Source organism: Ruditapes philippinarum, unplaced genomic scaffold, assembly GCF_026571515.1.
Source record: "Ruditapes philippinarum isolate M1 unplaced genomic scaffold, ASM2657151v2 ctg1467_1_1_1_1, whole genome shotgun sequence".
In the NCBI taxonomy this organism is placed as follows: domain Eukaryota; kingdom Metazoa; phylum Mollusca; class Bivalvia; order Venerida; family Veneridae; genus Ruditapes; species Ruditapes philippinarum.
The window spans coordinates 11,243-36,975 of NW_026859804.1; the positions used below are offsets into that span (position 1 = coordinate 11,243).

At 31.9% G+C, this 25,733-nt stretch overlaps 1 protein-coding gene across 1 annotated transcript; it reads left to right on the plus strand.

Annotated features, from left to right (window-relative positions):
• Nucleotides 1–1,523: 1,523 nt before the first annotated feature.
• LOC132757969 (monoacylglycerol lipase ABHD2-like) lies at nt 1,524–25,528 on the plus strand. Its single transcript, XM_060749467.1, has 9 exons — nt 1,524–1,556; nt 15,644–15,741; nt 17,269–17,441; nt 17,800–17,967; nt 18,936–19,119; nt 19,874–20,071; nt 21,026–21,095; nt 22,551–22,635; nt 22,961–25,528. Exons 1-9 carry the CDS (start codon nt 1,524–1,526, stop codon nt 23,350–23,352), a joined length of 1,401 nt encoding a protein of 466 aa, XP_060605450.1. The 3' UTR covers nt 23,353–25,528.
• Nucleotides 25,529–25,733: the final 205 nt, after the last annotated feature.

Consider the following 25,733-nt stretch of genomic DNA (forward strand, 5'->3'; position numbering starts at 1 on the left):
CCTATTTGATTGGTGGACAAGTTACACAATTCAGTAAAATAATTCTTCACTAAATATCTTAATGCTCATGGCCATTGTTCACTTTAAAAATACAGAGATTCTTGTATTGCCTTTTACTGCAAAAACTTTTTTTATTGGCAAGCAATAAAAAAGTCGAGCGCGCTGTCTTACGGACAGCTCTTGTATCACCATATTTCTACTGTGTAAGGGCTGTTTTTACATATTTTGACCTCTTTTTGGTTTTTTACATGGATTGTAAGTGCCGATTGCAATATGTAAATAACTTTACTTCTTCACCTCAGAAAATTTTACTTTCAAATACATTACCAAAATTTTTATGAAAATTAACATGAATCTGGAGGGCGTGCTGCTTTAACACCTAATATCTTGTAAAGATGATAGTTTACATATCTATTCATAACATGTTATTGGTATATATATATGTTAGTACTGTCATAAGTACTTAAAGAACAAATTTGGAGTGCTCTATGTAGAGGTGCAATAATATATTCTGATGCATTGGTACATAACCAACATATGTAGATATTTTCTTTATTATTTGATCAAAATGTACAATATTTTGTTTCAACTAAATATATTTCAAAGCAATATAGAAACATCTTGTCTTATTGTTTGGTAAAGAAAAGAGAAGGCTCTTTTTACCTTTCAAATATATTTAAATAAATTTAAGTGTTATGATTTTAACGTCTTGAAATAAAAATGAATATAATTTTAGTTTTATATTGATTTTCAAAACAAATGCGGCAATATGCAATACACAAAGGGTTGACTGTGTTGCACACATCTAGCTGTTTCAGTCATCGTAAATATCTGACAAAAATTGTTAATTCAAATGTTAAAAATTGATAGTGTTACATGATGAAATACTATATGAGAAAGTTGGTATAGTTGGTGATTCAGTATTTTTTAGATCATACATGTTTAAGAATAATGTACAAATATAATAAGAATCTTGGAATAAAATATTCAGATGGAGTTGGAGTAAGTTATTCTTTCTTATTATCTTTTACTTTGTCTATTCAGAATTCATTTTAGTTTGGATATGTAGGAAGCTATAAACTTATCGACACACTTTCAGGAACAAACTAGTATTGAGCAATAAGAGGAAAGTTTCTTGCTCAATGAAACAACAATTTTCCCCTGACAGAGTTTGAAGGCATGCGGCTAGTGATCATTAGATTACTAGACCAATGTGATAATCACTCAGCCATGCCACCACTGATTTTGATTGGTATGTTTTATTTATTTTCTATGAGGAATATAAACAATATACAATGATATGTAAGATATAAAGCAAAAGGACAGAAAAGTTGAAGAAAAAAATCAGACCCGATAAAACGGGTAACAAAATTATTAGTAATACATTGTTAATAACATACACCAGTCAATTTTAATTTGTGTCAATATAATAAAATAAACAAACCATTGTCAGAAAGCTTTGACTTCTTGTTAAACCACTTTAATTGGTCTGCAATTAACTGAAATACTGATGGTAAATAACTATGGCTAAAGAATTAGAGGAAGAGCAGTGTAGGGTAGAAATGTAGGGTAGAACACCCTACCATCTTAAATGGTGATCGTTGGGTTTGAATAAGTAAATATTTATGTAATGTAGGAGTAGATTCTGAGATGTGTTCCAGAATGATGTCCAGGACAATTGACATTGAGATCAGTCTGTGAAAGAAGCTCATTAGAGCTTATGTTTTGTTGTTATATGAATCTGACTTATAAATAAATTTGACTTGACATGACTTGACTTGGTCTCTGTATCACCACTGATTCAAAAATCATGTGGGATTAGTTGTTGCATGGTCACTTAAGGAGAAAAGCTATCCAGGAAAGCAGGTTAGGTTGATCGACTGCTAAAATTTGACGAAATGTTTTGAAAATGGTGTGCAAACCAGAAAACAACTCTTTAAATGTTTTGGAACGGGGAAGATTACAAGACTCCAGGCAAAAAGTTGGAGAGAATAAAGTCCATCGGATAAATTCATAGATTTTTATGCCACCCTTCGAAAAAGAGGGGGTATATTGTTTTGCTAATGTTGGTCGGTCTGTCTGTGGGTAGACCACATGGTTTCTGCTGATTTTCTTGAAAAGTATTCACCACAAAGTCTTCATATTTCGCATAGTGATTGGTCATAACTAGTAGACGACCCCTATTGATTTTGGGGTCACTAGGTCAAAGGTCACAGGGGCGTTAAATGTCAGAATGGTTTCCGCTGATTATCTTGAAAAGTATTCATCACAAAGTCTCCGTAATTCACATAGTGATTGGTCATAACTAGTAGATGACCTCTATTAATTTTGGGATCACTAGATCAAAGGTCAAGGTCACAGGGGCCTTAAATGTCAAAATGGTTTCTGTTGATTATCTTGAAAAGTATTCATCACAAAGTCTTCATATTTCACATAGTGATTGGGCATAAATAGTAGATGACCCCTTTTGAATTTGGGGTCAAAGGTCAAGGTCACGGGCCTTAAATGTCAGAATGGTTTCCGCTGATTATCTTGAAAAGTATTCATCACAAGATCTTCGTATTTCACATAGTGATTGGGCATAACTAGAAGATGACCCCTTTGATTTTAGGGTCAAAGGTCAAGGTCACAGGGGCCTTAAATGTCAGAATGGTTTCTGCTAATTATCTTGAAAAGTATTGTAGTACCCCACATATGGGATGATTATGTATACCTTAACTGGAGTATTGATTTTTGTATTTTCTGATCGCAGATCAGATAATACATAGCTAACATCCACGGTCTAACACAAAATTTCCTAACAGTCCTAACAACGCAAATTAGTTCTCACTCAAAACTGCTTAAAAACCAGTAATTTAAAAGAAAGAACAATTTTTTGTTACAAGTGTCCAACAAATTACTACACCTTCAAACTTTTAAAGTAGCGATGGCTTATAAAGTTGTCAATAAATGCACACTCACAAATTACGCGGATGAATATGATTTTAATCGATGAAAATGCTATTTTTAGCGATGTCGATTACCAAATGCTACACAAATAAATCTGACTGCCGAGTAGTTGAATATATAGTTTCTACATGTTGGACTGTTTTGGCGAGAAGATTTTTGCTAAATTATTTACTTCAATTTTAAACAACAGGTTTACCCTGAACAAAATACCTCGAAATTACCCTAACCCGAAATGCAATGGAAATTCTAAATTTAGAATGACTTGATTTTATTCAGCTTTTGATTTTAAAACTTCTCCGTGGTGCAGGGGTAACGCGCTCGTTTGGTGTGTGAGAGGTCTGGAGTTCAAATCCCAGTCGAGTCAACATTTTTTTAATTCTTTTTTTTTAGTGTCTTTGTTAAGGAAATAGCCACGATATGCAAGGATAAAGTGTGGCTATCATAAAAAATGAACATAAATTATTTTTTGATGCAACTCTAGTTATGCAAATTCCGTATGTATCAAACTCTGGTGCCCTGCAAGATGACTTATAGTACATAAAAATAAACTTATACAGGAAAACACATACAGATATACAGTACGATTTAGATTGCAGGGATCAGAAAATACCACAGAGCTTGCAGCCCTTTGATTTAATGTTGACCTTTCTGTAACTCACATAATTTGACAGGTCTATTTATAGAACTGATTTATGTCATTAAGTGTAGAGTAATATGTTTTCATCACCTAGTCACCTTTATTTTGATACATGTTATTGATTTAAACCAGTATTTTTGCATGACAATTATTCACCTGTTACTAATGTAAGGTGCATTTATTTTAATAAGCTTTTGTTTACATTTGATCTGTCATAATGTCTGTTTGAACGTTCGATCGTCTCATCATTTTATAGCGTGATATTCTGTGGGGCTCACCAGAGCACTACAGTATTCATCATAAAGTCTTCATATCTCACATAGTGATTGGTCATTACAAGTAGATGACCCTATTGATTTTTGGGTTATTAGGTTAAAGGTCACAGGGGCCTAAAATGTCAGAATGGTTTCTGCTAAAAATATTGAAAATTATTCATCACAAAGTCTTCATATTTCACATACTTATTGATTTTCGGGTCACTAGGTCAAAGGTCAAGGTCACCATTGCCTTGAATGGTAGTATGATTTCCCCTTATTATCTTGGTTACTATTTGTCACAAAGTCTTCATGTTTCACATATTGATAGGTCATAACTAGTAGATGACCCTTATTGATTTTGGGGTCAAGGTCACAGGGTCCTTGAAAAGTAGTATGATTTCAGCTCATTATCTTGAAAGGTTATTATCACAAATTCTACATATTTCACATAGTGATTGGTCATAATCAGTAGATGACCCGTATTGCTTTGGGATCACTAGTTCAAAGGTCAAGGTCAAAGGTGTCTTAAATGTCAGAATGGTTTCCGCTTATTATCTTGAAAACTATATACATGTATATCACAAATTCTTCATATTTCACATACTGATTGGTCATAACTATAATATGACCCCAAAGCCTATTGATTTTGGGTCACTAGGTCAAGGTCACAGGGTTCTTGAATGTATGTATGGTTTCCGCTCATTATCTTGAAAAGTATTTATCAAAAAGTCTTCATTTTTTACTTCTTTTTTTCCATAATAGAACACCTCCATGTACCCATTCATGGCAAGTTTCTATAACAAAAATTACCAATAATGTGAGTCAAGGGCGAGAAAAGAATTACGGACAGGGCGGACCGTGAGACAGGGCGGACCGTACCAGGGCGGACCGTGACTCGAGACTAGGCGGACCATATTTTGGGACAGGGCGGACCGTCACTCGAGACGAGGCGGACCGTGATTTAAAAAAAGTATTTATCTTGTATTGGTATTGTAAATAATGTGTCTCTTCTTGTCTGTGATGTAAAATTTGTATATAAACTCGTCATTCGTCATCACTGTGTGTATTGTAATACAAACTGTAAGTCTTTGATGTGTCTTATTGTTTAATAAATTCTATTTCAGTGTACTTTTTATTTCATGTGTCTGTGCTTATTATGTAAATTTTAATAAAATAATTTTGTTCTTTAAATATGTCACTTCATTTTTTGTTATTGTGTTGTATTGCAAATAATTTTAATGTGATGTAATTCGTTATCATTGTTATTTATTGTTAGCGTCTTATACAAACAATGACATTGTAATATCCCGATAATTGGTTAATTGCGTAAGTCGACGCAGTTACAAATAATTTCTTGAAAAAAAGTATTAAACTACTCTAAAATATATGTTATGTTACATAGAAGGGTTTAGATTGAAATATTATAAAGAAAACCAAAATCATCCACAATTAAATACTTTAAATACTTTAAATACTTTTTAAAATCACGGTCCGCCTCGTCTCGAGTGACAGTGTCCATTCAGCAAATTAATATACTATTACACATGAACTTTTAAAAGTGATTTTATATTTTTACTTTTATATTTTCATTGAAATATTAATACAAAGAACAAAAACATCAATAATTTAATACTTTTGTTACATTAATCCACATATAAATATTTTTTTTAAATCACGGTCCGCCTCGTCTCGAGTGACGGTCCGCCCTGTCCCAAAAAATGGTCCGCCTAGTCTCGAGTCACGGTCCGCCCTGGTACGGTCCGCCCTGTCTCACGGTCCGCCCTGTCCTGCAGGCCGAGAAAGGCGGGCATATGTGTCGTTCGACATTTCTTGTTTTTTATTGAAGACAGATGTATTATTTTAGTCCACTTTACAGAAGTCTTGAATCAGATATTTAATATTTGTGTGTTTGGGATATTTTTATTATGTATTAGAAAAAAATGTCAAACTCCTCACAGTGCAGATTATCTGATAAGGGGAGATCACTGCGTAGGTTTCAAGGTTTATTTGAATAAGTCAGGGCCCATATGGGCATGTGACAACATAAAACAGTACATACATACAAAATAATACAAAATGGCAAATAATATGTAAAAACAAAATACTACAAAATGGCAAATTAGGAGATGGAAAAATATTATATTTGATCTTTAGGTTCATTAGAATTATTATCTCCCTTTGATACTCTAAAGTTAAATGACAGGTATGCTTTGGGACTAAATATTCTGCAAATATTTCGCGTTTTAACAAATTCTATAGAAGTAATATCATTGCATATGATGGGAGAAATCATACTTTATTGATATAGATAAATGTAAGTAGATTTTTCTGTAAATATTTTCAGTATTGCGTGTTTCGTTTTATCGTTATACATCGTGACCTAACTAGACAAATCATGCCATAATCATTCCCTAGCAGGGGATCAATGTGCTTTTATCATGAATTATTAATCGATAAAGAATCATTATCAGGCTTAGATGTATCGGTTATTGTGCTATTTTAATGTTAAAAAAGACCTTGCAGAAGCAAATAAAGCGGATAACTTTTGTCTATATCGAGACTTTTTGGTAATTTTAACACAGCTTCAACAGCATCTAGTAAGTTCTTTCTTTTTACGATATAAAATCTGCCAGTGGTAATCTGGCTTGTCTTTGTTATAAAATTTGGGTTGATCTAAATGGTCTCTATTTCAATTAACTTTAAACAAAGGGACCCAGCATTGTGTTTGGATAGTGTAAAAAAAGTAATTCTAGAAAAAAAAATATACATGTAGTTTATATATATTTATAGACAATATATTACATATAAACTATATATTTTTTTCTAAAATTTAATGATTTACACTATCCCAACACTGTGCCGGGTCCCTATGACTTTAATGATGACACAAGGAAATGCACAGGCTACATCACATTGTCACAATGTAACTTACATACATATGAATTTGCGCATATAATAAAAGATGGTGCAGCTTATGGTGTTCTCTTAAAAATATTAAGTGCCTCACTGACTTAGATAAACAGTCAGCAAAACAATTTGAACCGAAACATTTAAAATCCTGTTTTAAATGCGACAAAGTATGCTGAAGACCTTAAGCTAAGGCATGCCTAATTCATCTGTATTTAGCGAGTTGATAATTATATTTTATATTACACATTCTTTTACAATTAGTACATTTTCAAATATCTTTTTTTCTCTCAAAAAATGATGATTTTAAAAAGTGTAAACCTTCTCACATTTGTTTAAAAATAATTTATTTTTGTCTTACTTCTTGTGTTAACCTATTTTACTGTCTGAACAAAAATACTGTCTTTTAAACATGAATTTTTATTCTAGCATGTTTTCAAATACATTTTCATATATGAAGAAAGGACTTGTCAAGTACTATTGTCGACTGTCACATTGATAGTGAAAAATGACACATTGCACTTGCACTTTTCGCTTCAGTGTTTTGATTTATTAAATGTCTGAAAGCTGAAAAGACGCTCAACTGTTACTCAAAATATATCCAAACTGAAAATTATGAAATGTGACTGTTCTATATTGTCTTATGGCTATAGATATAAGTATGTTCTCTTTGTTTTTTTAGTAATGTAATATTGTTGATTAAACCATGAAAAAGGCCTGAAAACACTTGTCATTTTGTGGTTATATCTCAGGGCCTTTTTACCCTTCTGTACTTCTACTTCCCCAAGCCAACTTACTACCTTTTTTCCCCAAAAAACAGTCTAAAATTCCCCTTCTTGCAAAGATTTTCCCTTTCAGAGAAATGTTACATCGAAGAAAAAAACTTGTTAACAAACTTTCTTGTTTAAAAATAGATCATTGTTTTTGTCCAATGAAAGCTAATTATTCAATTACCCACTAGAGGGATACCTCAAATCAAGAACCCTCACATGTCATACGTAAATTTTCTATAATTAGGAAATATGAGTTAATGTATTCTTAGGCAAATAAAAAGTGGCAATAAATTGATCTGTAAAAAAATCCCTGTAACTTATGTTGGACAGAAAGCTCCTAAAATAAGTGTGTTTGGGGGAAAATATGCAAATATGTTATGATATTTCCCCCAAATGTATGATTTAAATAAGTCTTTATTTATAGTAATAACGGTTAAACTGCCAGTGGAAAATGTGATTTTTTCCCCAAAAGTATTAAAACCGCACATTTTTTCCCCACAAAAAGGGCTTGGGCGCCTTCCCCAAAACTAGTGAAAAGGCCCTGTATCTTTTTTTGCTTCGAAATTCAAGCTGTTAAAAAAATTCCAGTTTTGAGCCTTTTAATCCGGCTGAAAATCCAGTTTTGGTCTATTTCAGTTATTACATTAATGCTGTCCCGAAAAGCAAGGTGGCTATACCTCAGTTTGAAAAAATTCAAATGTCAAGATCCTGATATTCCTTATCCCAGATTCTTTAGTTAAGATTCATTAAAATAACAGATTATGAGTAAATATTTGCATTTAAATGTCTAAAATGACATCATTGAACTGTATGAATAGAATGTGACTGTCTGTGAAACAAGTCAATTTCAAACAGCACTGTGAATAAGTATTTTGTCCATGTTTAAGACGGGTCCATGTGCCACAAGTGAAACAACTCGGTGAATAAGTATTTTGTCCATGTTTAGGAAGGGTCCATGTGCCACAAGTGAAACAGCTCGGTGAATAAGTATTTTGTCCATGTTTAGGAAGGGTCCATGTGCCACAAGTCAAACAGCTCGGTGAATAAGTATTTTGTCCATGTTTAGGAAGGGTCCATGTGCCACAAGTCAAACATCTCGGTGTTCTATATGTGTGTTTGGTGGCTGGACTGGTACACATTTTAGTATCTTATTTTTTATGATTTTAAAGGATGGAAATCAAATAATTTTTTATGCCCCCGGGCATATAGTGATTGAACCGTCGGTCCGTACTAGGTTAACCTAGAACGGCAAGTTGGATTTTTTCTTAAGTTCTACCTGTACCAATGGCTTCTAAGTTTACACACTTACTAATCAATACAAAGTACATGATCTGGGCAAGTTACATAACTCTGGATTTCATATTTACCAAGTTATTGCCCTTTTATACATATATATATTATATGTACTGTACAACGCCGTTGAATATTGTTAAATAGAAACAGGCGTTTAATTAAATAAAAAGTTTCAAGTTTCAAGTTTTTCAGCACTTAGAAAATGAATAATGGTTAACCTAAAACAGCAAGTTGGAAATATCTTAAGTTCTATCTATACTAATGGCTTTATAATTTCCACACTTACTTATCACATGTATCAATACAAAGTACATGATATTGCCAAGTTATATAACTGTGTCATCCATATTTCCCAGTTATTTCCCTTTTTTCACTTTGAAAATAGGGCCTTGTCTGGTTAACCTATTTTGGCAAGTTGGATTTATCTTAAATTTCTCCTAATTGCTTAATTAGTCCCCTACCGGTTTACCGGAGGGGACTTTAGGTTTACCCTCCGTCCGTCTGTCCGGCCGTCAGTCAGTCCGTCCGTCCACAAAACTGGATCCCGCGATAACTTGAAAAGTACTGAAAATATTTTTATGAAACTTGGTATATGGATAGATGGCAGTATGGAGATTATGCACGTCTTTTTATTTTCTTCCTATGTTTAAAATTCTGGTTGCTATGGCAACAAATAGGCTGAAAATATGGCAAATTTTACACATAAACTGGATCCAGTGATAACGCAAAAAGTACTGGAAATATTTTTATGAAACTTGACATATGGGTAGATGGCAGTCTTAAGATTATGCACGTCTTTTTCTTTTCTTCCTATTTTGAAAATTCTGGTTGCTATGGCAACAAATAGGCTGAAAATATGGCATTTTTTACACATAAACTGGATCCAGTGATAACGCAAAAAGTACTGGAAATATTTTTATGAAACTTGACATATGGGTAGATGGCAGTCTTAAGATTATGCACGTCTTTTTCTTTTCTTCCTATGTTGAAAATTCTGGTTGCTATGGCAACACATAGACTGAAAATATGGCAAATTTTATACACATAAACTGAATCCAGTGATAACTCAAAAAGTACTGGAAATATTTTTATGAAACTTGACATATGGGTAGATAGCAGTCTTGAGATTATCTGTTCTTCCTATTTTGAAAAAATATCTGTTGCCTTGGCAACAAATAGGCTTAAAACATGGCAAATATCACAATATTTGTGATTAGTCAAAAAGAGCTGAAAATGTTTATGAAATTGCATCTTTAATTCAAGAGTTATCTCCTCTTTAAGAATTTTGCTTTTAAAAATGTTATATTTTGGTAACAGGGATGTTTCAAATATTAACTTTAGAGTGTCCTTCAGTCTGTCTGTTCATAAAAACTGTTTCCTGTGATCACTTTTAAAGAACTTTTCCAACAAATTTACTTAAAATAGAGAAAAATGGAAACATTAGTGAATGGCCAATGGCCCTTCAGAATGTTGATGGGGTTCTAACCGGTAGGGGACTTATGGATTGCTTGCAATACTATGATAATTGCTTGTTTCTTTAATGATATCTTTAATATTTAGTAGGTGGATACCTTTGATGGTCCTCTAATTTTGTCTCAAGGGTCAAGGTCACTGGTTTAAAAAATAAATATAAACATTTTTGCTCATACAGCCTTTATATTTTAGGTGATGTCTTAGTTTAATACAAACATGCCAAGGGAGGTCCTCCTTCTTTGGGTGTAGTAAGGGGTCATTTGGGTCAAGGTCAATGTTACCAATGTTAAGGTCACCAATGTTAAAAATAGATTTTTACATTTTTACAGGTGTATTGACCTTATTCTATAGACAGATGTTATTTATAATTGATAAAAACATAAACTTTGATGGAGTTAGTGGTCAGTTGGGTCAAGGTCACCAGTGCTAAAAATAGATTTTTACACATTTGTTCATACAGCCTTTATTAAGTGACAGATATATTTTATATTTGGTAGGAAGATAACTTGCATGGTATTCATCCTTTTGATTGGGGTAGGTATCAGTGGGCCAAGGTCACTTGTGCTAAAAATATATTTTTACACTTTTGCCCATACAGCTTTTATTTATTGACAGATGTATTTCATATTTGGTAGGAAGATAACTTGCATGGTATTCTTCCTTTTGATGGAGTAAGGGGTCAGTTGGGTCAAGGTCACCAGTGCTAAAAATAGATTTTTACACTTTTACCCATACAGCCTTTATTTATTGACAGATGTATTTCATATTTGGTAGGAAGATAACTTAATGGTATTCTTCTTTTGGATAGAGTTAGGGGTCAGTTTGGTTAAGGTCACCAGTGCTAAAAATAGATTTTTACACTTTTGCCCATACAGCCTTTATTTATTGACAGATGTTTTTCATATTTGGTAGGAAGATAACTTACATGGTATTCTTCTTTTGGATAGAGTTAGGGGTCAGTTTGGTTAAGGTCTCCAGTGCTCAAAATAGATTTTTACACTTTTGCCCATACAGCCTTTATTTAATGACAGATGTATTTCATATTTGGTAGGAAGATAACTTGCATGAAGTTGAATATTTTTCAACTTCACAAGTCAGAGCAATGACTTGGCAACTTATATTTTTCACAATTACAAAATGCCATGACTTTGTCAAGCTATATAACTTGTGTTTACAATTTTTTGGCAATTTTTCTGTCCATAACTGAGTGAATGGGTAAACATTTTTTGAAGTATTGCTACTGACAAGAATCTGAGCCGGGGCATTTGTGTTTAACAAACACGTTCTTGTTTTTTTATGTTTCCTCCACATAAACACTTCCAGTTATCTGGCAGTGACTTACAAACACAATTTGCCTTCACAACCACAAAAAAATATAACCTTATTTGGCCAAAATAAAACTGGTGCTATGGAAATTTTTATGCCCCCACAGAGTGGGAGCATATAGCGTTGCACTTGTCCGTCCGAGTGTCTGTCCGGCCGGCCGTCTGTCCGTACGTCCCGAAATCTTGTGAACGCAACTCCTCTTAAACCGGATGGCAGATTTTGCTTAAACTTCCAGGGATGAACAACCTTAATGTGTAGATGGTAGTAAAAGAAGGAATTTTTGCTGCGACCAAATTTAACAGAATTATGGCCCTTTGTTGATTTTTTTCACTATATACAATGTAGAAATTTTGTGAACGCAACTCCTCTTAAACCATATGGCAGATTTTGCTTAAACTTCCAGGGATGAACAACCTTAATGTGTAGATGGTAGTAAAGTAAGGAATTTTTGCTGCGACCAAATTTAACAGAATTATGGCCCTTTGTTGATTTTTTCACTATATACTATGTAGAAATTTTGTGAACGCAACTCCTCTTAAACCGGATGGCAGACTTTGCTTAAACTTCCAGGGATGAACAACCCTAATATGTAGATGGTAGTAAAGGAAGGAATTTTTGCTGCGACCAAATTTAATTGAATTATGGCCCTTTGTTGATTTTTTTCACTATATACTATGTAGAAATTTTGTGAACGCAACTCCTCTTAAACCGGATGGCAGATTTTGCTTAAACTTCCAGGGATGAACAACCTTAATGTGTAGATGGTAGTAAAGGAAGGAATTTTTGCTGCGACCAAATTTAACAGAATTATGGCCCTTTGTTGATTTTTAGTTTTCAACTTGTGGCACATGTAGTCCAAAAATATTTGACCTAGAGTTATAAGATTGACAGAACAGTGGCATGTGGGGGCATCCGTGTCCTATGGACACATTTCTAGTTTTAAAATATATCCTTTTTGTATTTTCTGATCGCAAGATCATTAAATACATAGCTAACATCCAAGGTGTAACACAAAATTTCCTCACAGACCTAACAACGCAAAGTAGTTCTCACTCAAAACTGCTTAAAAACCAGCAATTTAAAAGAAAGAATAATTTTTAATGTAGGCATTGAACGAATTACAGTGCATTAAAATTTTACATTAGTCAATAGAAATATGAGGTAATAATCACAAATTTCGCGGATGAATATCATTTTTACCCAATGAAAAATGTTCGACTATTTCCGTAAAGCTTAATCAATGAAAATGCTATTTTTAGCTATGCCGATTACCGAATACTCCAGAGCGTAGTACACAAATAAACCTGACTGTCGAGTAATGGAATATATACATGTCGGACTGTTTTGGCGAGAAGATTTTCGCTAAATTATTTTCATCAGTGTTTAACAACAGGTTTATCGTGAACAAAATACCTCGAAATTAATAAGGATTACAAACACGAAATGAAAATTCTCAATTCTAGAATTACAATATATTTGTTTTTATTCACGCTACATACGTAAATACTTCACTGTGGTGCAGAGGTAGCGCGCTCGTTTAGGGTGTGAGAGGCCTGAGGTTAAAATCCTTGTCAAGGCAACATTTTTTTTTTGAAGTGTCTTTTTTAAGGAAGTTGCCACGATATGCAAGGATAAAGTGTGGCTGTAATAAAAAATGCAAAATGATTTTTGATGCAACTCTAAGCATGCAAAATTCCATATGTATCAATCACAAACTGTTAAACGCAGTCGCTGCGTAAGATGAATAATAGTATATAAAAATAAACTTATACAGGAAAGATCAGAAAATACCACAGAGCATGCAGCCCTTTGATTACACTTTTGCTTTTCACCTAGGCATTTGCCATATGGTGACCTAAACCAATACTTACATGTTGTGTATATACTCTTTGTGACCTTTCAGTTGCTAATTAGATCATTGCAACATCTGTCTTAACATTGTCATAGTTGTTCTATACATGTATTGGCAGTGAAATTGATTATATTTAAATTATTTATAGATGATTATGGTACTTGACTTGTGTAATAGATGAAAATCTTTCAACATAAAGCAGTAAACAATAATATACAGATCCCACTCACTTTAGATGGACTCTGCCTTGGGGCTACAAAAGTTTAAGCTTACAATTATTTTACTAAATACAACCACTCAATTTAATATTTTGTCCTCTAATTTTTGAAATATTCTAATGTTTTTTTTTGTTTGTTTGTTTTTTCTCTTTATATATTTTGCTGTGAGTCTTGTAGATTTGGTGCTAATTAAACAGAATATAAATCCTTTATCCCTCTTTCAGGCCCTATACCAGATAAGATGCTCATTGTATGACATTGTTTTAATAAGATTGGTTAAAACGTTTAATGTTTGCTAATCTTTCTCAAGTCACCGACCTTAATTGTCAATTAAGGTCCTTGCTCAGGCCTTTCTATAGTTTTTGAAATACTATTGGGTAATTGAAGCTCAAGTGTTATGTTAATTGTATCATAATTAATATTATATACTGTATATAATATTAATTATGATACAATTAACATAACACTTGAGCTTCAATTACCCAATAGTATTTCAAAAACTATAATACAGTATTATGTTTGTTAAGCTATAAATTTTCAGTTAGTCAACTGAATCTATAATATGAATGACTGGCCAAGTCAGAACATTCCTGTTACTACTTTTAGGACTTAATTAGGCCATTTCCCCCCTCCCTTAAATTTGACATTAACTTCCCCTTATTCATACAGTCCTGTAATCATTGAGTTATAAATGAATATAAAAAGTACAGGAAGAAAAAGAATTATGATAATAAAATAATTAGTATTTGATAAAAAAATAACTACATGTATTTTAGTAACCACACTATATAATATAATGATATACAGAATTTCCCAATCACACAAAATTCATAAATTTCAATGTAAAAATTTTAATTTATCACTTACGGCTTCGAGCTATTTCACATAAAATTTTGTCAGGCAAGTGCTGAAAGGTCAGTGACACCATGGGCAAAATTTCGTTCGAAAGAACAAATTAATTTTACATTTTTAAAGTTAACCATTTTAAGAATTACATATCTTTAACAAAACAAGAAGTTTAAGACAAACGTTTCATGATTCTCAAACTTTTCTTACACATGACAAAATTAAAATTGAGGCGTGTCATGACAAAACCAACAAAGTGCGTTTGCGACCAACATGGTGTTGTCATGGCGTGGCTAAAAAAGTGTTTTAAATGGATATACAGTCAGACTTGTCCTTATAGGTCAGTCTTCACAAATGGAAATATCTCTTTTTAAAGGTGGTCTCTTAAAGTTATTATAGGCAAAATATACATTTGTATACTTATGTATTAGAAAATTTCAAAAACTGGAACAGCCTTTTGTTTATTGGTAGAGAGTTTATTCTCAAAGTGTCATATGTATTATACAAGAAAACAGATAAAATGTGATTCCTTTTAGAATATTTATTTATAGCATATAACATATTAAGCATCTTTTTGTGTATGCACCACCTACTATTTTTTATAAATTAACTAACATCATTTATAGTTTGAATACAATACTCTTCATCCAATAATCTTTATACAGTGTATAAGTTTAAATTTTACATCAAAAAGTAAAGAAATTTGAAATTTTAAAAATTTTTCAGGATCTCTGGAAAAATTGACTGTATTTTTTTGGGTAAAGTATCCCCCTTTACACTTTAATGATAAATTTGGTTTTTTTCATCATTAATTCCTTTTTTGTGAAATTTTAAAATTTCATGTGACCCAAAAGAAAACAAAATAAAAGAGTAAATTTAATGTTTTATTTTTTTTTAAATTTTTTTGTTTTTTATATTTAAATTTTGGCTGTTTTTTATCTTTTTTAGGGGCCGGTTTTAAACTTTTTGTATCTTTAAAACTGACAGAAATTCCCAAAACTGACAATTTGGGGTTTATTTTGGTTGGTACCAATTTTTACCATTTTGGTATAGGGGGAGTTTGGGGGTTTCCCCTTTACCCCTTAAATTTTGGGGGGTTTTGACTACTGCAGATTCTAAGCTCTCCAGAACGTCCGAAATTATACTACAAAAGTTTAGGGTCACCATTTGTACAAGCTATCCTGGAGAAATGTCCGATACTTACTCAAGTGTGAGTGTTTTAATTATTCATATCAATTTTGGTACAAAGGCAATACTGAATTTATAGGCTGATTAAATGTTGCCTGAAGATTTTAACATCAGCATTTGATACTTTGTCAGTATGCGAAAACTGCCCAGTCTAGTAAAATTTTGTTCGGGCTAGCATAAAATGTAAGGAGCGTAGTCCGACAGTCTCACAATGTTTGAGATGCGGAAAAAAAATACATACCCAATGACTGAGGGAAATATTGATTTTTTTCAAGGTATTGGCACAAAAAATTCTGAAATAACTTATATATAGAATCATTTATGCCAGTTGTATTTATAATGACCAAGAGGGGATATGTATATTGATTTTTTTCTGCGTAAGCTATGACACCAGAGGAGTAAGCTAAATGAAATCATTTGACCCTTGAGTTTCACTCTACTGTACATTCTGTCTAAGAATATCAGAAATAAATGTTAATCAAGTGATATCACTTTGCATTATTTTCTCCAGATTAAAGAAAATTTGACAAACCTTTGCACAACTTTTGTTAGAATTTTCGGGCTAGTTAAAATTGGTTTGGCTATATGATATTTTGATGGACAAAGCCTGGAAGTCTTTTACCATAAAAAGTTTTTCGTGCAGACTGCTTTGTTATTTTTAACTTGTAATGTAGCAATAATCAAATAAAGAAAAAATAAAGATGCTATATACATGTATATACATGTGTATATGTACAGATGTTACTTCAATTAACTATTGATTGCACATATGTAACTGTAAACTACATGTATACAATGTATAATGCTTCATTATTATTTCTTTGCCTTTAAATAGCTTTACATATTAATTCAACATTATTTATAACAGTAAAGTGTTGAAGTGAATCAAGACATCAGACACATTATTTAAACTGTCATGAAATTTTATGTTTGACATAATACATGTTCACCTGTCATATTTCTGTCTGGTAATTTATTAAATAAGTTTGAACTTTCTCCAAGTGCTTCTTATGTATGATATGCTACAGGCATGATTTAATGATGTCATTACATATATTTCATATTTCAACAGTGATACGATATGTATCATAAACATACTTTCTGTTATTACAATATAAAAGTATATAATACTTTTATATCATTTATTTCATTTTAATGATTTGATATCTGTCAAAGGTGCTGTTTGCTAGATAAGGAATTGGTTTCATATTTAAAATCTACGATAATTTTGCACTGAAGATTTATTATTAACTTTTGTTTTGTTAAACACATGCATTGGGTAATGATATGAAATTTGTAAATTAATCTGTGAAAATGTATCTATATTCTGAATTACAAAAAAAGAAAAACATAAAAAATGAAAGTCCTTTCATGTGCAGTAGACTGAAATGCATAATATTTCTTGAAAAGGCATTCATATTGAGGTTGTTTTACAAATAATGCAAATTTTGATTAAAAACATGGCATGCATGGAATGTATTTATTATTTGTCATCAGTCACTTAGTTTTGGCAAGTGCTCATAAATATATTTTTACCTTCTTTGAATAGATTTAAACCTACAATTTTATGGGGTAAAAGTGGACATTTCCAGACAATTGTACATGTGAAGATGGGGCGAACAAAACCAAAGTGGCCTGATGGAAAAAGATTTCATATTCTGATGGAAGATGGCGCCACTATGAGCTATGACCTCTTTGACCCTCATCAGGAAGGACATAGAGGTTAACTTTAAAATGTTGTAAAAGTCATTTATAGAAAATTGAGAGTGGATAAATATATATAAATTTTTTGTCTGACCTTGACTTTAACAACTGAAATGCCTATTATATTCTTTCAAGTACATGAAGTCATTAAAGTTTTATCACATAAAAAAATGAAACAGAAGTGATATAAGAGAATTTTTTTTAACATTTTAAAGGAATTCCATTGTAAATCTGTTGACCAGAACTGCCTTGAAGATATAAAGTTTCTAAGAGATATTAGTAGTCTAGATGTACTTATTTTACAAATTAAAAATTTATATTTAATTCATCTCAATCAAGCTTGTGCTTAATAATTTGTTTATGTCCTTTATTACAGCTAAGTTTACCCTAGCCTTGTGTCCTGGCATTGCTAACAGTAGTGAGTGTATCTATCTGCGTACATTTGCCTCGTACGCTCAAACTCGTGGCTTCAGGGTGGCAATCTTGAACCATCTGGGTGCCCTCAAGAGTGAAAAATTGACATCACCTAGAGTATTTACCTATGGTATGTTGTAACAGATGTAATTTTATCTTTGATCAAGAATTTTGTATTTGGTTTATGTTTTTCGCTACACTGAGTAAATTATAGAATATACATATAGCTGAATGATTCACATGAAACTGACCGATTTTATTGTAGTTTATGTTCATAGTTCAATGAGAAATGATCACAAGGGAGAAGTTAGACAATACTTAGTAATATCATGATAAATCTTACTTCCTGTTATGAAGTACAAAGTTACTACAATTTTTATTACAAAACAAGCTCAAAGGTTCATGGGGGAATTGGCTGTATACATGTAACTAACTTAAAGGCACATTACGCCTCACAAACAAATAAATTTTAACTTACATTTGTATTTAGAAAAGGCAAACATCTGACAATTTTATAATGTTTAAATGATGTTTTAGAGAATGTTAGATGCTTGTTACAGGAAGAAGGTAGCAATAAATGTGTAATAACATGTATAAATGTAATAAAATGTAAACAAAGTAGTATTGTGACTTCTGTACAAAGTACTGAATTAGTATTCACTATAACTGTACTTAACTTATGAAAAAGATGGTTTGGAAAATTGGCTGTAGTGTTACTTTTTAGATACTGTAAAAGTCCACCAAAATTCAAAGCTATCGAGAAATAAACATAACAGAATTTCTTAAGCATAATGGGCCTTTAATAAAAAGAACTTTGACAAGAACTATTTTAATTCCAAAATAATCTTTTGAATTGTGAACATAAGACTCATGGTAGATCATATAAACTTCACTTTATTATAATGTTAAAGCAGTCATAAAAAATAGTAAGTCAATATTAAAAATAATGGATTTCTGTCGCTAAACAATGTCAAATATTGAATGTAAAAGTAACATATGCTGATATGATAATTTCAAAGCCCTGTATCATCGCCCTCATTTCTAAAGCCTTGCATAAATTTGTTACCATAGTAACCAGATGTTTATCTTGTGTTACAGGAGGTACAGGGGAATATAGTAGAATGGTTGATCATTTATTGGAGCAGTACCCAGACACAAAAATTCTAGCAGTGGGGTTCAGCATGGGAGGAAATATTGTCACTAATTACCTCGGAGAAATTCTAGAAAACCAGAAGAAAGTCTTGTGTGGAGTGTCAGTGTGCCAGGGTTATGAAATCAATGAGTATGTTACTTTTCATTGATCTCACTATGCTGTTGTATAATTTATTTGATGCCTTGTATTCCCAAATACATTTATATGTCAATAGATAGTTCCTGATTTTTACAATGTTTACCTCCCTTGCCAAAAAAGGCAGCCATTTTGGATGTCAATATCCTATGTAATTTAATTGACAGAATATAAAAATATCAATACAAACAGCTGATTTAGATAAATTGTCAAATTCTTTTATACCTATGAAGGAAAATATCAAAACACTAATATGTGAAAGATTTTTATCACTTTTCATGAAGATGATGAAATTGTTTGAGATTTTTATCTAATATTAAGAATGTTATATATTGTGAATGACCCTAAAAAATGGCAGCCAGGGGAGGTAATGTGCTAAGTGAAAAGTATCTATATTGCAACAGTTGTAAGGTACATTGTATTTAATAATAATCTTGTGTTTGATGTAAATTTGATGGCTCTTAGAATGTCATGTTATGTCAACAAAAGTTGGACCTGTTTTGTTATGTTCCTAGTTAAAGTAGCATGAGAAGTTAAAAAGCAGGGAAACTCTTATTGTGTCATGTTTTCAATACAATATGGATCCTTAAAATTACAAAATTTTTGAATATTTATTGGTTAAACCAGCATTTATATTATTTAGAAATAGATATAGTATTTTTGTTCTTGATCCTTCATTTAAAAAGATATAGTATATTGTTTTTGAAAAGAAAATGGTTGTTAAAGGAATTTTATCTGTTTTTCTCAGAGCTAAAGACTTGTTTATGCAGTGGGCAAACCTACGACGTCTATACACCTACTTCATGACCCTAAATCAGCGACGTCTTCTATCACGTCACAGGGAGTTCTTGTTCAGTGAGAAGGCTCAGCAAAAATGTGGGGCATTTAAAGAGAAAGAAGTGTTCTGCGCCACCTCTTTAATTGATGTTGATGAAAACTACAGCAGGTGTGTAGTGTTGACTATTGAAGTGTGGCAATATTTTCATGTAACAGTAGTACTTCACTTACATATTTTCTAGATTAAGATTCTTTCATTTCTGGTAGTTTTATGGCTATAATCATTTAGCTGGTAGTTTGAAATGAGTAATTTTATTGTCTTCTATACAAGTTCTTTAGTTATAATACTTTTTAGACAATTATGTTTGACACAATAGGATAATCCAGAACTAGGCAAATGTGGGTTTTTCCTATCTTATCCCAGCGGTACAAACATTTATAGTTATAACTTGGTAAATATAATGATAATAATGAAAATAACCTCATAGACGATGAGTCTATTGTAACCAGTAGTGCAACGTGAAGGTATAAGGGTAAATGTTTGTTTGTACCCTAATATTAAACAAATTCCGAGTTCAGGATAGCTTCTAAATATTATTGTGTCATTCATACTGGACTACTGAGTAAATTGATTTTTTGCTTGTCTGTTTCGAAGAAAAAGCCAGGCTATTTTGATCGCTGTTGTTGTTGTGCAAAAACTTTAATGTAGCAATATATGTAAACAGTTTTAAAGGTATCAATATGAAAACCTTGGACTACTTGCTTATCATGACAAGGGGCAGTAGTAAGACAAGGGGCATAATTCTGAAAGCTATATTTTGTGGAGTTAGCCCCTTTTTAATTTTTATCTATCCAGCTTGCTTACAAGAGATTGGTTGTTATAAAGGGCATGTCAGCTCATGATGACTATATTGTACAGAGGGGCATTTGAGATCTTCCATAACTATTGCAACTTGAAAGTTACCAAATAATCTTTACAATGCCTGTTTTACTGAAAACCAAACATAAGAATGTCATTTTATACTTTTACAAAATGGCAATTAAACATAAACAAGAGCACCTATAGTGTCACACATCATTTTGTATTTTTTGGTTTCAACAACTTGCATGTTTTATATTTTAGAATTAGAGCTGGATTTAAAAGTGCCTTTGAATATTATAAAAGACACAGCTCAGCATATGTAATGAAAAATGTAAGTACTTGTATGAGGTAATATTATTAGAATATATTTCAAATTAAAACAATATACATGTACATGTTTCATTAATATTGTCTCATACTCATAGAAATTCTGAACTTTTATAAGATAAAAAAATATCTAAGTATGTAATGTGTTATACTTTTTTCATAGCTCACGGTTCTAGACAGATATAACAGAAATTACATAATACGAGGGTTGTCCCAAAATATCGTAGACAAAGTCTGTTACTTAATCAATTATAATACAATGGAGTAGTCCAGCTAGGGAAAAGTCAATACACCTTCTATGTGTGTCTATGCGAAATAAAATTAAAAAACCTCCTAAGTTGACCAAGTTATCAAAATTTAAACAATGCTACCTGTACATACCCGTCCCACGCCGTCACAAACGTCATGACGTTATAACATTTTTTAAAATGTTTTTCAAAGTATTCTCTGTGTTTCTCGGTGCACTTTCAGTGTCGGGCGACCCATTTATCATAAACGTTTTCAAAATAGTCCTACTTCAATGTACTCAACAGTCGTAGAGTTTTCTGGCGGAGTTCGCTGAAGTTTTCGAACCTGTGACCTCGTAATTGTGATTTCAAATAAGGAAATACTGCGAACTGCAGCAAGTCTAAGGGTGTACGGAAGTCTCTGAAAACCTATCACATCAAGTTCAATCTGTATCTCCTGAGATCTATGGCAAGGTTCATTATCTTGATAAAATATAATGTTCTCCATGTTGTCAATTAATACTGGACGCTTCTTCAACTGAACAGTGTTCAATGACATCGCGTTGCGCCGCATTTTCATCTGACGTCGCCATTTTGGGCATTTTCAAAATAGCACTGCTGTATTAGCACTGTATTATGCTACAATTTTTTTCAAAGTAACGTAACATAAACGTCTGTCGGTGATATGACGTCAAAATGAATGACATCATTCCACATGAGGCTATTTCTCATAATTATTATCATGCTAGAAGTTAAAGGCATGTTTTTAAGAAGCATGCTCTCAACTCTGATAAATATTTTATCGTGCTCCGGGTAAGTTGTACTGTTAAAGTTAAAACCGTGATAAAAAGTGTTACTTAATATATTGGCTATTGATTTTAAGTATGTAAATTTACAAATGACCAAGGAAGATGCCTGGTAAATTTTATTAAGTTTTGACGTCAGGTTGAAGAGAAAATAATGTAGTCTACGACATTTTGGGACAACCGTCGTACATGTGTAATAACCATTTATAGTTTGTTGTTCAACTGTCAATTCTACTAATTTTCTTCAAACATAAACATCTAAACATGTTGTGAACTATCAAAAACAGTTTAGTATCAGCTGTTTTGACAATTTTGTGATGGTATTTACACTGAGATAAATAATTTTGTAAAATTTTGTAATATTGTTAAACATTGAAGGCTTATTGTATTTAAGCTATTAATATAAATATTTGTTTTCTTTTTCAGATAAAAGTTCCCATGTTGTTAATGAATGCTGCAGATGATCCATTAGTTCCACCACCTTTATATAAACACCCAAAGCAGTTTGTTGGTAAGTGTTTGATTACTCTTTATGTTTAATCTTAAGAAAAATGACCGATAATATAGTCAGAAAGGTATTTAGACAGTGAAACAAATGTTAAATATATGATTTAAAGGAATGATCCTAGTCAGATTTTGAGTAGTATAATGGTGGTTAGGTAGGACACTCAAATATAAAACAAAAACAATACAATACAAATAACTTTATTGCAAATACAATGTAAAACATTTTCAGAATGTTTATAGCAAAATTAGAAAATCATACTTGTCCTTTTTGTTGAAGTTTTTTGTAAGCTTTGAGTTGAAAGTGACTCTTGTTATATTTCTTCTTTCAGAAAAGAATGAAAATTGCATCTTTATGACAACAAAACATGGCGGCCATCTTGGTTATTTTGAAGGTGGTTTGTTAGTACCAGAAAATGTAACGTGGTTAGACCGTGTTATTATCGAGTATGCTGATGCTGTAACCAGTCTGTATCTCCAAGGCAACCTTCCACAACAGACTGGTTCCCTGGTTTTAAGTCCGGAAACGGCAGAGAACGCAGAAACGACATTTGATAGTGGAATAGCTGATTTAAGTTGGGAAGGAAGAGCATTCTCAAGTGATGAGCCTGCTTCACCAGAAACAGAAGTGAAGGATTCTGGGAAGAAGGTAGCAGACGACAAGAAGAAAGAGTCATTGAAACGAGGAAGTTTGCTCAAACAAGCAAGCACGTATGTGCAATAAGGATGTCACTCGGTTTGGATATGTATAATATATTTTTTCCAGTTAATATAAGCTAGGCATTTTGACTAGTTAGAGAAAAAAGTTTCTTAATGTTTGCTTCTGCCATATTATTGCCACCTTAAGCTTCAGGTTCTTTAATTAATGTTGATTTAATTGTTATCTTTCATTCTTTCATATGCAACATCCACATTATAGAACTTACATGATATTATATACACTCATATTGATTAGATTTATATAGAATTTATTTACACTTGTCTTCTTTTATTATATTATGATATTCTTATTTCTGGGGTAAAATATATATTAAATCGTCATATTCACCATGTTGGGGGATAATAATTCAACAGGTTCAATTGCTGATTATTGATAGTAAAGTAACACATATAAAATGACTTGAATGGAACATTTGTTTCTCAAAGATCAGGATGCTACAAAATGAATGGGAAAATCAGTAGTAGCGTCTGCAACAATAAGTGTTACAGAGTCAAGTTTTCATCATCATCAAGTTACAAGTATTTTTCATAGTAATTCAAAAAATTTGTGTCTGTATGTTAAGATAAGGAGACTTCTTGCAAAAGTCATGCAAAAATTTTTTTAGATTGTTTATTTGTTTGTTTGTTGTCTTGGCTTTTTTTTTTCTTAAGGTAAAATAGAGGAGTAAAAAAAAGTTCCAAGAAGTGTGAATGAGATGATATGTGTTAAAATGTGTTGAATTTTTTGGGACCATAGCTTAATATTCTGGAAATTTTCTTTTACTTTTTGTGTTCAGTTTAATGGCTTAAAATTGTTTATTTTGTTACAATTTTATATTCTTTGTTTCAAAGGTTTTGTTTTGTGTTTGAAGGGACTATCTTAAGACATGACATGTTATTTTGCTCTCCTTGTTTATGTTTTTGTCTCATTTTCTATTTTTTCTTTTCAGTGATTTTTCATTTTGTTTATATATTAGCTGTGTACCCCATTATGGATCAAATGAAGTTGGTCCTTTCTTAAAAAAACAAACTGCCAGTTTTTTTAATGACACTATATATTTATAGTGTGGACCTATAGTGTGTGGAGTTTAAAACACAACACATCTACTGTGTGTAAAGTCAAAACGTGTTACTTTTATATTTACATAGAGACTGCAGCAAATATAAATATTTTATATTCCATGACTCTTGAGTAGTGTCTAAGATCATAGACTAGTCATTAGTGTAATCATTTATTGAAAAGTTACTTCTGTTTGATGTTTTTAATGACAGTATAGTTTTTGATAAGTAATTAACCATTATTTTATCGTACAGTTTGCTGAACCATTTTCTCATTCTTAATGTTCTTTGTTTTGCTGTTGTTGTTTTTATCATCGTAGCAATGCACACATGTGTCTGCATAAAATTCAAAGTAAACGCAAATGTAGTAATAATAATTTATAGCTCTTGCCAAGAAAAACTGTAACAGGAGCACTCTGTTTTTGCTTTAATAAGGGCATTTTATACAAATTACCTCTTAACAGGACTTTCGGTTCAGTGGGTAATGTACTATATTTTTGAACAGCTTTATATGACTTGATTTTCTTGTTCCTCTTCTGGCCTCTTTAGATTAATATTTCTTTTCCTCTTCTTGCCTCTTTGGGTTCATATAATAAATTGTAAATGTCTCTTATTTGAGAAATGGATGCTGCTGGCTTTATATAGGACTTAATGTTCTACTCGGGTATATCCTGTGGCTGATTGTGTTGGTCAGTCTTTAGAGTGAAACGTGGAAGGTCTGTAAACTGACCAACTCTGTGTTGATGTGGTGCTTCCTTAATCTAACTAAAAACAAGAATTTATTGTGTAATGAAAGTATGTTTCAGCTGTGATCATTAATTGCTTGAATTTATAAGTTGTGTTTGATAATGATATACATGTACCGTAAATGACTGAATAATGGCATAGTGATGGAATTTATGTTTGCGTTTGTAAGCCACTGTTTTTCTACTGGAATTGATTATATTATTATTTAATGGGCACAAAGGTTAATTGTTCCATTTGCTGATTATATACTACCTTAACTGATAGGTGTCTTGCATTTTGTGATATAAGTAGAGTTATGATAATGTTTGTATACATACTTTATAAGAGGGCCAGGCATAACATGGGGTAAAAAAATGAAATAAGTTGTTTTTTGATTGAAAAAGTTCTGTGTTCAATTAATATAATTGTGTGAAGTTAAAGAAAAAAAGAAAGTTTGAGTAACTTGACAATTTTACACTTCCCTGCTATTGCTTTAAGTGATTTTTATCCTCTATGCACAATGTAGTACTGCTTTATTAAATACACTTGTATTTAATTGTTGTTGTTGTTTTATTTTTTCATATGAATGTGTGTCCATTTTGTTTACCTCATATTAGTTTG